The 13,045-nt window shown below is 38.6% G+C and overlaps 1 protein-coding gene across 3 annotated transcripts in view; it reads left to right on the top strand.

Annotated features, from left to right (window-relative positions):
- The window catches only part of LOC117237447 (dynein beta chain, ciliary-like), a 72,886-nt gene that overhangs the window by 37,120 nt on the left and 22,721 nt on the right, over window positions 1-13,045 (top strand). For all 3 annotated transcript variants that reach the window (XM_033501417.1, XM_033501418.1, XM_033501419.1), the window contains 4 exons: window positions 8,177-8,252; window positions 8,590-8,742; window positions 8,889-8,984; window positions 9,558-9,904. In XM_033501417.1, coding sequence (XP_033357308.1) covers window positions 8,177-8,252; window positions 8,590-8,742; window positions 8,889-8,984; window positions 9,558-9,904 — 672 coding nt within the window. The remainder of the gene's footprint in view (window positions 1-8,176; window positions 8,253-8,589; window positions 8,743-8,888; window positions 8,985-9,557; window positions 9,905-13,045) is intronic.

The following is a 13,045-nucleotide window of genomic DNA, read 5'->3' as shown; positions in this document are numbered from 1 at the left end:
TCTTGTAGAGGGTAATTTTATTCTGTATATTTAGTTTGGAGCGTCGGCCCGTGAGCCAATAGAGTTTTTTTAGTTTGTCCTTTAGTTGCTTCCTTTTATCTGAGATGTGTGTCTTCCACGTTAGTCTCCTGTCCAGGGTCATGCCCAGGTATCGGACTGTGTCCCTGCTAGGAACTGTTGCATTGTTGATGGTGACCTGGGGGCAGGTTTGTTTTCGGAGCGTGAAGGTTACATGTGTGGATTTCTTTTCGTTGACTTTGAAGCCCCATTTGTGAAACCACTTTTCCATGGAGTCGAGACTTCGCTGGAGAGTGGATGAGGCTATTACCGGGTCAGCGTGGGAAGCTAATAGCGCTGTGTCGTCTGCAAATGTCGCTATTGTTATGTCATTTGATATAGGTAGGTCGGCAGTGTAGATGGAGTACAGTAGGGGTCCGAGGACACTACCTTGGGGTATGCCGGCTTCTATTGGGAATGTTGCGGAAGTGGCGTCTAGGTATTTAACCATGAATTGCCTATTGGTTAGGTAAGATTTTAGGATGGAGTAGTAGGGGTGGGGTAGGATCTTTTTAAGTTTGTATAGTAGCCCTTCATGCCATACTTTATCGAATGCCTGTTGGATGTCTAGGAAGACCGCTGAGCAATATTTTTTCTTTTCGAGTGTTTGGCTGATCGTATGAGTTAGGCGGTGGATTTGCTCTACTGTAGAATGATGTTTTCGGAAGCCGAATTGGTGATCTGGGAGTGTTTTCAAGTTCTCTAGGATTGGAAGGAGTCGGTTCGTGAGCATCTTCTCGAATAGTTTGGACAGGGTAGGTAAAAGACTGATTGGGCGATAGGAGCAGGTTTCGTATATCGGTTTACCGGGTTTGGGGATGAGGGTAATCAATGAGATTTTCCAAGCCTTAGGATAGTGTTCCAGGCGAAGGATAGCATTAAAAATCGATGTGATGAGTGCTATCCCTTTTGTGGGAAGTTCCTTGATTGCTCTATTGCCTATTAGGTCGTGTCCTGCTGCTTTCTTGGGGTTTAGGCGACTGATTGTTTCTAGAGTCTCAGCAGAGGAGAAGGGTTCGATAGGAGGGGACATTTGGAAGGGGGTGTGCAGGTATTCTGTAACGTCCGCGGCGGTTTGGGGGGAATGGGGTTTGAATACTTTTGACAAGTGATTTGCAAACAGGTCGGCTTTTTCTATGGGGCTTCGCGCCCATCCACCTTGCGGACGGCGGATAGGTGGGATTATTTGTGGGGGGCGTGTGAGTTTCCTGGAGGCCTTCCATAGTGAGTAGTTGGCGTCGGCTGTGGGGGACAAGCTGGCGAGGTATTTATGGAAACAGTCGTTTTTATAGTTTCTTAGGGTTCTGGATAGCTTTCTAGTTGCGTTGTTAAGTTTGCGTTTGTCCTCCGGTGTTCTATGGGTCTGCCATACTCTTCTTAGTCTTCGTTTTTCTGCTATTTTTTTTAGTATGTAATGGGGATATTCTTGTTTGCTGTTAGATGGCTTTGTCGGTGTGGAGAGGCGGATTGCGTTTATTATGCTCGTGTTTAAGTATTCCGTGGCTGCTTCGATATCTTCCTTTGTTTTTAGTGGGGTGAAGGCTGAGGTTGAGTGTGTAAAGACTTCTCTGAAGAGCTGCCAGTTGGTGTGTTGGTTGTGAATGGTGCCATTAGGTGTATTCTCGATGATTGTTGAACTGACTGTTGCTATCACGGGAGAATGATCAGAGGAGAGATCAGCCGAGGAGTTGATCTGGACGTGTCTTGATGGGATATTTTTTGTTATGAAGAAGTCGAGAAGGTCGGGTATTTTGTTGGTGTCAGTGGGCCAGTATGTGGGTTCGTATGTGGTGAGGTAGTTTTTTTATTTATTTGTTGAAATTACAATCAATTCTCGCGTTGAGAATTTTCAGTAATTTTTCTGGCGTGGCGCAGTGACATGGCTATTTATTTACAATGAGTTAATACTATTATAGCTAGATATAATTTATAAGTATTATAAGTAAGTGCATATGCTTAATTTGGATAATTAAGTGAATCTGACGTTTAGATCTAGCGGGTAGTGCCTCTTCAGCCTGCGAGTCTGGTCCGTCGTGTGGAGTAGTCCAGTGATTAGGGGGTTTTGGTGTTTGTTGATTCTTTTGCTGTATCTGTTGCTATATTTTGCTATTTCCTCTTTGACGGTGGGTATCTTGAGGTCGCGGTGTATCGTTTCATTAGTTACATACCAAGGTGCGTCAATTAGGGATCTTAGCGTTTTCGATTGAAAGCGTTGGAGTATTTCTATGTTGGAGTTGCTTGCTGTTCCCCATAGTTGGATTCCGTAGGTCCAGACAGGTTTTATTACGGTCTTGTAGAGGGTAATTTTATTCTGTATATTTAGTTTGGAGCGTCGGCCCGTGAGCCAATAGAGTTTTTTTAGTTTGTCCTTTAGTTGCTTCCTTTTATCTGAGATGTGTGTCTTCCACGTTAGTCTCCTGTCCAGGGTCATGCCCAGGTATCGGACTGTGTCCCTGCTAGGAACTGTTGCATTGTTGATGGTGACCTGGGGGCAGGTTTGTTTTCGGAGCGTGAAGGTTACATGTGTGGATTTCTTTTCGTTGACTTTGAAGCCCCATTTGTGAAACCACTTTTCCATGGAGTCGAGACTTCGCTGGAGAGTGGATGAGGCTATTACCGGGTCAGCGTGGGAAGCTAATAGCGCTGTGTCGTCTGCAAATGTCGCTATTGTTATATCATTTGATATGGGTAGGTCGGCAGTGTAGATGGAGTACAGTAGGGGTCCGAGGACACTACCTTGGGGTATGCCGGCTTCTATTGGGAATGTTGCGGAAGTGGCGTCTAGGTATTTAACCATGAATTGTCTATTGGTTAGGTAAGATTTTAGGATGGAGTAGTAGGGGTGGGGTAGGATCTTTTTAAGTTTGTATAGTAGCCCTTCATGCCATACTTTATCGAATGCCTGTTGGATGTCTAGGAAGACCGCTGAGCAATATTTTTTCTTTTCGAGTGTTTGGCTGATCGTATGCGTTAGGCGGTGGATTTGCTCTACTGTAGAATGATGTTTTCGGAAGCCGAATTGGTGATCTGGGAGTGTTTTCAAGTTCTCCAGGATTGGAAGGAGTCGGTTCGTGAGCATCTTCTCGAATAGTTTGGACAGGGTAGGTAAAAGACTGATTGGGCGATAGGAGCAGGTTTCGTATATCGGTTTACCGGGTTTAGGGATGAGGGTAATCAATGAGATTTTCCAAGCCTTAGGATAGTGTTCCAGGCGAAGGATAGCATTAAAAATCGATGTGATGAGTGCTATCCCTTTTGTGGGAAGTTCCTTGATTGCTCTATTGCCTATTAGGTCGTGTCCTGCTGCTTTCTTGGGGTTTAGGCGACTGATTGTTTCTATAGTCTCAGCAGAGGAGAAGGGTTCGATAGGAGGGGACATTTGGAAGGGGGTGTGCAGGTATTCAGTAACGTCCGCGGCGGTTTGGGGGGAATGGGGTTTGAATACTTTTGACAAGTGTTTTGCAAACAGGTCGGCTTTTTCTATGGGGCTTCGCGCCCATCCACCTTGCGGACGGCGGATAGGTGGGATTATTTGTGGGGGGCGTGTGAGTTTCCTGGAGGCCTTCCATAGTGAGTAGTTGGCGTCGGCTGTGGGGGACAAGCTGGCGAGGTATTTATGGAAACAGTCGTTTTTATAGTTTCTTAGGGTTCTGGATAGCTTTCTAGTTGCGTTGTTAAGTTTGCGTTTGTCCTCCGGTGTTCTATGGGTCTGCCATACTCTTCTTAGTCTTCGTTTTTCTGCTATTTTTTTTAGTATGTAATGGGGGTATTCCTGTTTGCTGTTAGATGGCTTTGTCGGTGTGGAGAGGCGGATTGCGTTTATTATGCTCGTGTTTAAGTATTCCGTGGCTGCTTCGATATCTTCCTTTGTTTTTAGTGGGGTGAAGGCTGAGGTTGAGTGTGTAAAGACTTCTCTGAAGAGCTGCCAGTTGGTGTGTTGGTTGTGAATGGTGCCATTAGGTGTATTCTCGATGATTGTTGAACTGACTGTTGCTATCACGGGAGAATGATCAGAGGAGAGATCAGCCGAGGAGTTGATCTGGACGTGTCTTGATGGGATATTTTTAGTTATGAAGAAGTCGAGAAGGTCGGGTATTTTGTTGGTGTCAGTGGGCCAGTATGTGGGTTCGTATGTGGTGAGGTAGTTGAGGTTGTTGTTTGTTATGCTGTTTAAGAGGTTTTTGCCTCTTGCTGTAACCAGTCTGCTGCCCCATTGGATGTGCTTGGCGTTATAGTCTCCTCCAACTATGAATCTGTTGCCCAGGGTGTCCAGGAAGTTATCAAAGTCTTCTTTGGCGATGGAGTGTCTGGGAGGGCAGTATACTGCTGAGGTGGTGATTGAGCCATGACAGTCTTCTATTGCTACGTTTGTTGCTTGGAGGTAGTCTTTCTGGAATGATGGGAGTTCGTAGTGCTTAATACTTGCTTTGATTATTATTCCGGTGCCACCGTGGGCCTTTCCGCTGGGGTGTTGGGTATGGTAGAATTTGTAACCATTTATTTTCAGGTAGCTCTTGTCGGTGAAGTGGGTTTCCGACACGAGCATTACGTCGATTTGCTGGTGTTTTAAGAAGAGTTCTAGTTCAAGTTTGTGTTGCGCTAGACCGTTGGCGTTCCAGAGTGCTATGCGCCTTGATTTTATTTTGAGTCGGGGCGTGCTAATTTTTCCACGATGAGTGTTAGTAGCGATAGCAAGTGATTTATTTGCTCAGATTGTTTCTCTATTAGCTTTTCAAGCCTTGAGGAGTTGTCTGTGTTTGGTGGGTTGGGGTCACTGTTTTGGGGAAGGTTCCTTTGGCTGTTCGGGTTGTTTTGGATGCCTTGTACTGCTTGGGCAAAGGAGGTTGAGGTGGAGATGAATTTGGTAGGACTGTGCGTTTGGTTGCTTGAGGGGGTTGGGGTAGTCGTGAATTTCGGCGGGCTGGGTGTTTGGTTGGATACCTCTTTTGCTCTGGGCTTAGGGTACCTGTTCGTGTATAGTGTTTTATATGCTGGGCAGCCTTTGTAGTTGGCAGGGTGGTCCCCTTGGCAGTGGATGCATTTCGCTGGGGTTTCCGGTGATTTGGCGCACTGGTCAGTGGAGTGAGAGCCTGCGCATTTAACGCAGCGGAAAGTATGGTTGCAGTATTTCTGCGTATGAGCTTGTAGGTCTGTGAGTATTTCTGTTTCCGTGTAGCTATTGTCTAAACCTTTTAGCAAGTATGTATGGTGTTTCTCTATTTTGGGTGTGTATGTGTAAAAGGTTGTGTTCGTTGAGAGGAGTGTTTGTTTCGCTTTATGGAAGTCGGATAGGTTTCGGAGGTAAAGTGCGTGTTTACCTGAGTGTATTCTTTTGATATGAAATTGCTTGATGTTTGCTACTTTCTCTATGAGTGTTACCGTGTCCTTGGGGTCTTGTAGGAGTATGTTTATGGGTGGCGGCCTGTTTTCTTTTGTGGTGGGTGGGGTGCTCGTGCGTTCCTCCGCGGAGCATCCGGTGGGGCGTCCGTCCGGTGCTCGGTCCCCCCTTGGCGGTGTTGGAGGCGCCGGGCCTCCTGGGTTGTACGGTGCGGTGCGTCGCCCTTGCTGCGCCGATTGTTCCGGTGACGTGGTGGGACCGTGTCTTCCCGTTTTGCCTCGTAATGTTTCGTTTTTCTTTCTTATTTGACGAGAACGAGTGCACTAAACGCGGTTTGAGCGTTGGCTGAAGTAACTTTTTCTATTACTGAATATTCATTTACAAAAAGTATATAAAAATATAATATTATCTATGTCATATAAATATAATATAAATTTACGTGAAGAGCAATGGTATTTGTGCACGTGCATCCAGATGTGTAAAATATTATGTAGCTTTTTAAAAATATGGGTTATAGGGTTCCATCATTTAGGTACGCGTGTACTTGAAAAATAACGGGAGTCAGGCGGACGAAATTTTATAATTGATTTTCTCGAAAACGGAGCCTTGTATCGAAAATTGCTACTCTACATTTTCGACTTACTTTTGCATGAGCTATCACCCTCTTTCGGCTTGTACCACAATTTTCAGTACACCCTGTATATATACAGGGTGGTTGGTAACTGGTTGTACAAGCGGAAAGGGGGTGATTCTACGCGAAAAAAGAAGTCGAAAATATAGAATAAAAATTTTTTTTTTTAATTTTTCCATTGAGACAACAATCTACAGTGAGATCCGTTATAACGAGACGTGATAAAGTGCACGCGTACCGAGCGAAAATTCAAAATCGATTTTCTCGAAAACAAAGCCTCAAACGAAAAATTTTTATTCTATATTTTCGACTTCTTTTTTCGCGTAGAATCACCCCCTTTCCGCTTGTACCACCAGTTACCAACCTCCCTGTATATAACACTAGAGCGACTGATTCATTCGTTAACGCCCAGCCCAACCTTCTTATTATCCAATCGGAAGCAATGTCCATTGCCCTCACTTTCCTAACTAAAATTTTCATCAACAAATCCGATGGTCCCGTGTGCCAGACACACACCCATCACTAGCTTTCCTCCGATACAGCATCGTCTCTGAACTTCACTTATTCTTCATCGTTAGAATAGTCAACACATCTTTACCAGGTTTCTACCCTTAGATCAATCACTTACTTAACTTGTACATACGCATCAGCGTAATTAGCTTCTATATAAAGTTGTTGGAATAAACTGTAATTTATATGTGTTAATTCGGTGTAAACTCAATTGAACCACCCCCTATTATCCTAACAGAAATAAGGGGATCGATCAGTTCGTGGCGTCGATTATCTAATCGTAACGGGAATTTACGACTCCCGTTGACGTACCCCGCGAATGGTCGAAGAAACAATTTTTTTAAAGGATGCTCACATCCTATGCATTGCTAAAGTGGGGCGCGTGAAATTCGACTTTTTCAAAGTTCAACTCTTATGTATAATATATGAAAAAGAGATACGTTTTCTTCTCAAAGAATAAGCGCTAAAACTGGAGATATGAAATTTGATAGACGAGCTTCTCATTAAAAGTAGGCAGACGTTTCAGCGTTTTTCGAAATTCAACTTTCGTGGGAATAAAAAGAAGAAATAGGTTTTTTTCTCAAAAGATAAGTGTATTTGCACATCCACTTCAGCTGGAAATTTGGCGAACAAATTCCCCATTAAAAATAAAATAAAAAAATAAAAAAAAACGCGTTTGAGGGTTTTTTGAAAATCACCTCCTAAAAGGTGTTCGAATAGATAGCAGTGAACAGAAATTTAAATATTGTGCGGGCGAAGCCACAGGCGGACAGCCATGATATAAAGAGCTGAATCTAGGCCCATATGACGAAACCGCACGGTTACAGAAAATATCAAACGTACTCAAAACAAATAGAAAGATAGGAATAGGAGACAACAGCTTAAACGCACAAGACAAAGCACACATAAAAAGACCTCTTTTATTTTTCAATGACCAACGCGACGACATAGAGTTTGCTTACGAACCAATACAGAGTTTAAGTGAAGAAGAGATAGGACAAATACTAATAGAAAATCATGACTTGATAGGACATCCCGGAATACAAAAGACGTACGACAGAATCAGAAGACAAATATAATATCCCACATCTAATGGACAGAATAAAAACCAGAATACGTGCATGAACATTTTGTTTCATTATTTGTTCTTCTTTACGTTATGGGATAAACGCAAACATAAGTAGTAGATATATTTGTTTATAACGAAATACAATAGTACTGGTATCAGACAATTTTTTAAAGTCAATTCTCTGAAAAACGAAATTTTAAACGAATTTGATATTGTTTCCAACATATATGTACTATATAATTCCCACCAACAATGAACTAAATTAAAAATTGTTAAGTATTATAAAAATAAATATTATTATGAATCAACAGAATTATAGAGCGCAAAATATTTTGCGTCTGGATAACAGCTTTAATTTTACGTGTTTCCACATTTTTAAATTCAGATTGCCACCATGAAAAACATTATTTCCATTTTACTATCTAATAATTTAGATATTGAAAAATAAACGTTTTATAACATTTAATATTCATCTAAATGTGGCTACTCTTTTAAGTCTTTGCAACATTAAAACAACACTTTATGCAACGTTTGATAAGAATTAAACAATCATTTATTATTATTTTCGCAGTATTTGTTACATTCTCGACGAAACTGATCCTGAAGGCGAAATATTTCCTTCGTTTGAGATTCAGATGTGTTTGGAGGTGAGTATTTCTGCAGATGTGACTATGTCGAACTATTTAAAAACACTCGATTTTTTTTAACTATATATCTTTACCTTTTAAGTGAAAAAAAGGGTTAAAAGGACATGAAATCTAGACACGACCTTAATATGTTACTAACATAAATTAAGTATCACTTTCATATACGTCTAATCAACATACAACTAATAAATATTAAAAACTTTTACAATACTAAATTATATGTTACAATTTTCTATTTTTATAAATACGTAAAATTCTTATTGTTAAATGAAGCACGTGCATATACCTAATGCAACAATTCTTTAATCATTCTCTCTGCTGGTTTATATGTTGATAGAACCCTAGTATTGTTTTCCGACCGCCAGTGGAATTAGATGACCCGGAAGGTTTCTATGCTTTCTTCGAGTCACTTCTACTTGAAATGATGAAAATGGGCACCCTCATACCACGCGTCGATCCTGAGTTGCATGAAGGTCGAGAAAATTACGCGGTATATTATTTATCACTGATGTTTCTAACTAGTATATTGACAATTGTTTTTACAATTTTTAATAGAACAATTTTTGATAAAACATTAATAGTCGACTAATTTTTCCTTCCATACAAACTATATTAATTGTATTTTCATCGTCGAAGCTCGATGTTGCTGAAGAGGAAGGTATCGTGTTTATGTTGGAAGAAACTTGCAATCGAGCAAAACTGGCCTTAATAGAAGTGAAAGGACATGTATATGTAATTATCTGAACTTGAATTTAACATTTTCATAAAAATTACCGTATTTCTTATTTCTCTTATTTCAACCATTGAAATGCAATTTATTTATTTAAGAAGCCAGGCCGGATGAATATATTTTAATTATTTCTTGTATTCTAATCTTATATTTTCTGAGATATCACTGTGATGTTGAGTTTTTGTAAATTTTTGAATTCAAGACAGGTTACTCTTGACGAATTCTCGTTTCGTTTTGGGTTTCAAGTTCAACTGAAGGTCAGCTTATTCTAGCTCGTTGAATTGGTCTTTTTAGCCGCTACAACGGAGTATCTAAAAAATATGATGTTAAAAATAATCGTTAAAAAAACAAAGTTAACTTGATATCTTAGAAAACATAAAGCATCAAAAAATCGAAATATATTTATTCAATCGGTCTTCTCAAGTACAACAAGTTTCACTTCAAACATTTTTTGCTAAAGTCAATAAATAACGAGCTATTCTAAGTGATAGTATTCACTGATTCACCCTGTATATTCTGACATAACCTCAAATAATTAATGACAAGGAATTACTGGTACAAATTATTATCCACAGATATACGAAATCTACTCGTGGCTGTGGACAGACGATAAACAGGAATATTTATCCTATTTTTTGAGATTTTCTCAATACGTAAGTCCCGAACAAAGGGAAATGATGGAACATCATCCAGAGTTTATCCCAGATAACCTGAAAGAGAAGAAACCAGATTTAGCGGACTTCAAGCGGGAAATAGATTATTTTATGTCTCTGTACAACCAGTGCGATCAACTGCAAAATGAGCAAATCTTTTGTCGATGGTTGAAACTTGACATAAAACCTTTCAAGCAGACGCTCTTGAACATAATTTGCAAATGGGCTAACGTGCTGAAGGAGTATCTGGTCAACCGAATAACCACACAGTAATTAAATTTTTAAAATTTCTATTAAATTTAACCTTCATTTGATATTGCAAGATTTTTACGGTTAAAATTCTTCTGATCGATACTTTTCGAGGTTATGTTGTTTCGAGAAAGTATGTTGATATTTTATTAGAATTATTATTGAGAACTTATATTTATATTTATGTTATATTTATGAGCATTTATACTTTATTATAGAATTAATCTAGCAAGATACAGATTTGAAAGTACAGACAGAAAAGTGAGTACAGTGTCTTTTAAGAGTTTCATAGACGCTCTTGTGCATTTATTGATCGATTCGAAAGACTCAACTGGATCAGCAATATTATTCAGATAATTCCAGATTCTGGTGATATGACGATAAATGGGGTTGATAAATCTGAGATATTAAAAAATTCTACGGCAGACGGGAGTGTTGTGAAAATGACGTATTCCTTCATTGAAATTAATTAGTCGAAATAAGGAGGACTAGTCTACTAAGTTATTTATAATTTTGAAAAGAAATGAAATATCAACTAACTTTCTCTAGTCCTTGCGTGTTAGAATGTTGAGTCTATAGAGTACGTAGCATTGTAGTTTTGACCAAAATGATAAGTAAGAAAGCGATAGGGACCGTGTTACAAAATGTAGGAATCTGGGGTGTGATCTTTCAATAAGTTGAGGACATGTTCTTAAGAGAAGTCTAAGGAACATGATATAGAAGGTAGGAATTTTTGTTGTGATCTTTCAATAAGCTGTGCATATCGACTGAAGAGAAGCCTAAGGAACATCATATAAGACGTAGGAATTTTTGTTATAATCTTGCAATAAGCTGAAGATAATATCAGCAAATATGCTGAAGAGAAGCCTAAGGAACGTGATACAAAATGTAGGAATCTGAGGTGTGATCTTTCAATAAGCTGAAGATATTTGCTGAAGAGAAGCCTATGGAACATTGTACAAAACGTAGAAATCTGTGTTGTGATCTTTCAATAAGCTGAAGATATTTACTGAAGAGAAGCCTATGGAGCATGATACAAAACAAAGAAATTTTTGTTAGAGTCTTTCAATAAACTGAAGATATTTGCCGAAGAGAAGCTTATGGGACACGATACAAAAAGTAGAAATCTATGTTGTGATCTTTCAACAAGCTCTGCATATTGACTGAAAACAAGCCTATGGAATATAATATAAAACATAGGTATCTATGTTGTAATCTTTCAATAAGTTTTGCATATTGACTGAAGAGAAGCCTATGGAACATGGTACAAAACGTGGGAATTGTTGTTATAATCTTTCAATAAACTGAAGATATTTGCCGAAGAGAAGCCTATGGAGTATGATACAAAACGAAGAAATCTTTGTTAGAATCTTTCAATAAGCTGAAGACATTTGCCGAAGAGAAGTTTATGGGACATGATACAAAAAGTAGAAATCTATGTTGTGATCTTTCAACAAGCTCTGCATATTGACTGAAGAGAAGCCTGTGGAATATAATACAAAACATAGGTATCTATGTTGTAATCTTTCAATAAGCTGAAGATATTTACTGAAGAGAAGCCTATGGAGTATGATACAAAACGAAGAAATCTTTGTTAGAATCTTTCAATAAGCTGAAGATATTTGCCGAAGAGAAGTTTATGGGACATGATACAAAAAGTAGAAATCTATGTTGTGATCTTTCAACAAGCTCTGCATATTGACTAAAGAGAAGCCTGTGGAATATAATACAAAACATAGGTATCTATGTTGTAATCTTTCAATAAGCTGAAGATATTTACTGAAGAGAAGCCTATGGAGTATGATACAAAACGAAGAAATCTTTGTTAGAATCTTTCAATAAGCTGAAGATATTTGCCGAAGAGAAGTTTATGGGACATGATACAAAAAGTAGAAATCTATGTTGTGATCTTTCAACAAGCTCTGCATATTGACTAAAGAGAAGCCTGTGGAATATAATACAAAACATAGGTATCTATGTTGTAATCTTTCAATAAGCTGAAGATATTTACTGAAGAGAAGCCTATGGAGTATGATACAAAACGAAGAAATCTTTGTTAGAATCTTTCAATAAGCTGAAGATATTTACTGAAGAGAAGCCTAAGGAACATAATACAAAACGTAGGAATCTGTGTTGTGATCTTTCAATAAGAACATTATCATGCAGTAATCAAATTCTTCTCGTTTAAAATTACACTTTTAAACATCATTTAAAACCGTTGCAATCGAAGTTGTTCTAATCGATAATTTTCCATGCTATTCCGGAAAAGAATTGCGACATTTTATTAGATTTACGATTGTTTACTAGGAAACTAATGAAGCACTGGTATTCTACGTATATTTAATGACTCGTGACATTAATGCAATTAGTTTTGGTCAGGAGTATCAATACTAAACACTTCTGACGAAATGTAAACATGTTTTCTCCAATACCGTATAATTTAATCCACGTCTAATGAGAAATATCTATTTTGAGCCATTTTGATACCACTAACATTCCGGCTACGATTTTCCAGAAATTATTTTACTTTGCAATTTCAGTTGGACGCATAAGCAAGTGAAACATAAATCTGAATGGCATATTTGCATTCGTGACGCGAATAAACTGCACAAGTTTTATATACGAAAGATTATTTTGGCCAGCTCGAAAGTTATTATGCCATGCTATTATTTTTACATTAAAGAATCATTAAGCTATCGTCTAAATATAATATCGCGCTGTATAGTATGCAAACCTCGTTTAAGCAGGATTGTCATTAGTAAAAAAAAATAGTCGTACAGAATAGAGCATAATATTTATATTGAACAAATAATGATTAGTATTTAAAGGATATAAGAAGAATTATCCATTAGAATATTTTATTTTATTTTTGGAAATGAACTAACTGATCTAACAGCAAAAATTGCATCCACTGAAGAACCATGTCAGCTTCCCATATGCAGCACGTCATTTCACATTGTAAAATATATCCAAAAAATATGCGAACAAAACTAAAACGCGTTACTGAAAAATTGGCGATATAAATTCACTCCACAAATTAATCCCTAGTTTCTCTGATTTGAAGATAAATCAAGAATTTAGTCGTAAAGAACAAACTGCAATAACTAACACGGAACACTGCAAATATAACTCACATAATAAAGGAAAAGAGCATAGTGTCG

The sequence above is a fragment of the Bombus vosnesenskii genome, unplaced genomic scaffold (assembly GCF_011952255.1).
Source record: "Bombus vosnesenskii isolate JDL3184/JDL3185 unplaced genomic scaffold, Bvos_JDL3184-5_v1.1 scf7180000013371, whole genome shotgun sequence".
NCBI lineage: Eukaryota > Metazoa > Arthropoda > Insecta > Hymenoptera > Apidae > Bombus > Bombus vosnesenskii.
The sequence above is the reverse complement of the archived record's forward strand: the minus strand, read 5'-3'. Positions and strand labels throughout refer to the sequence as shown.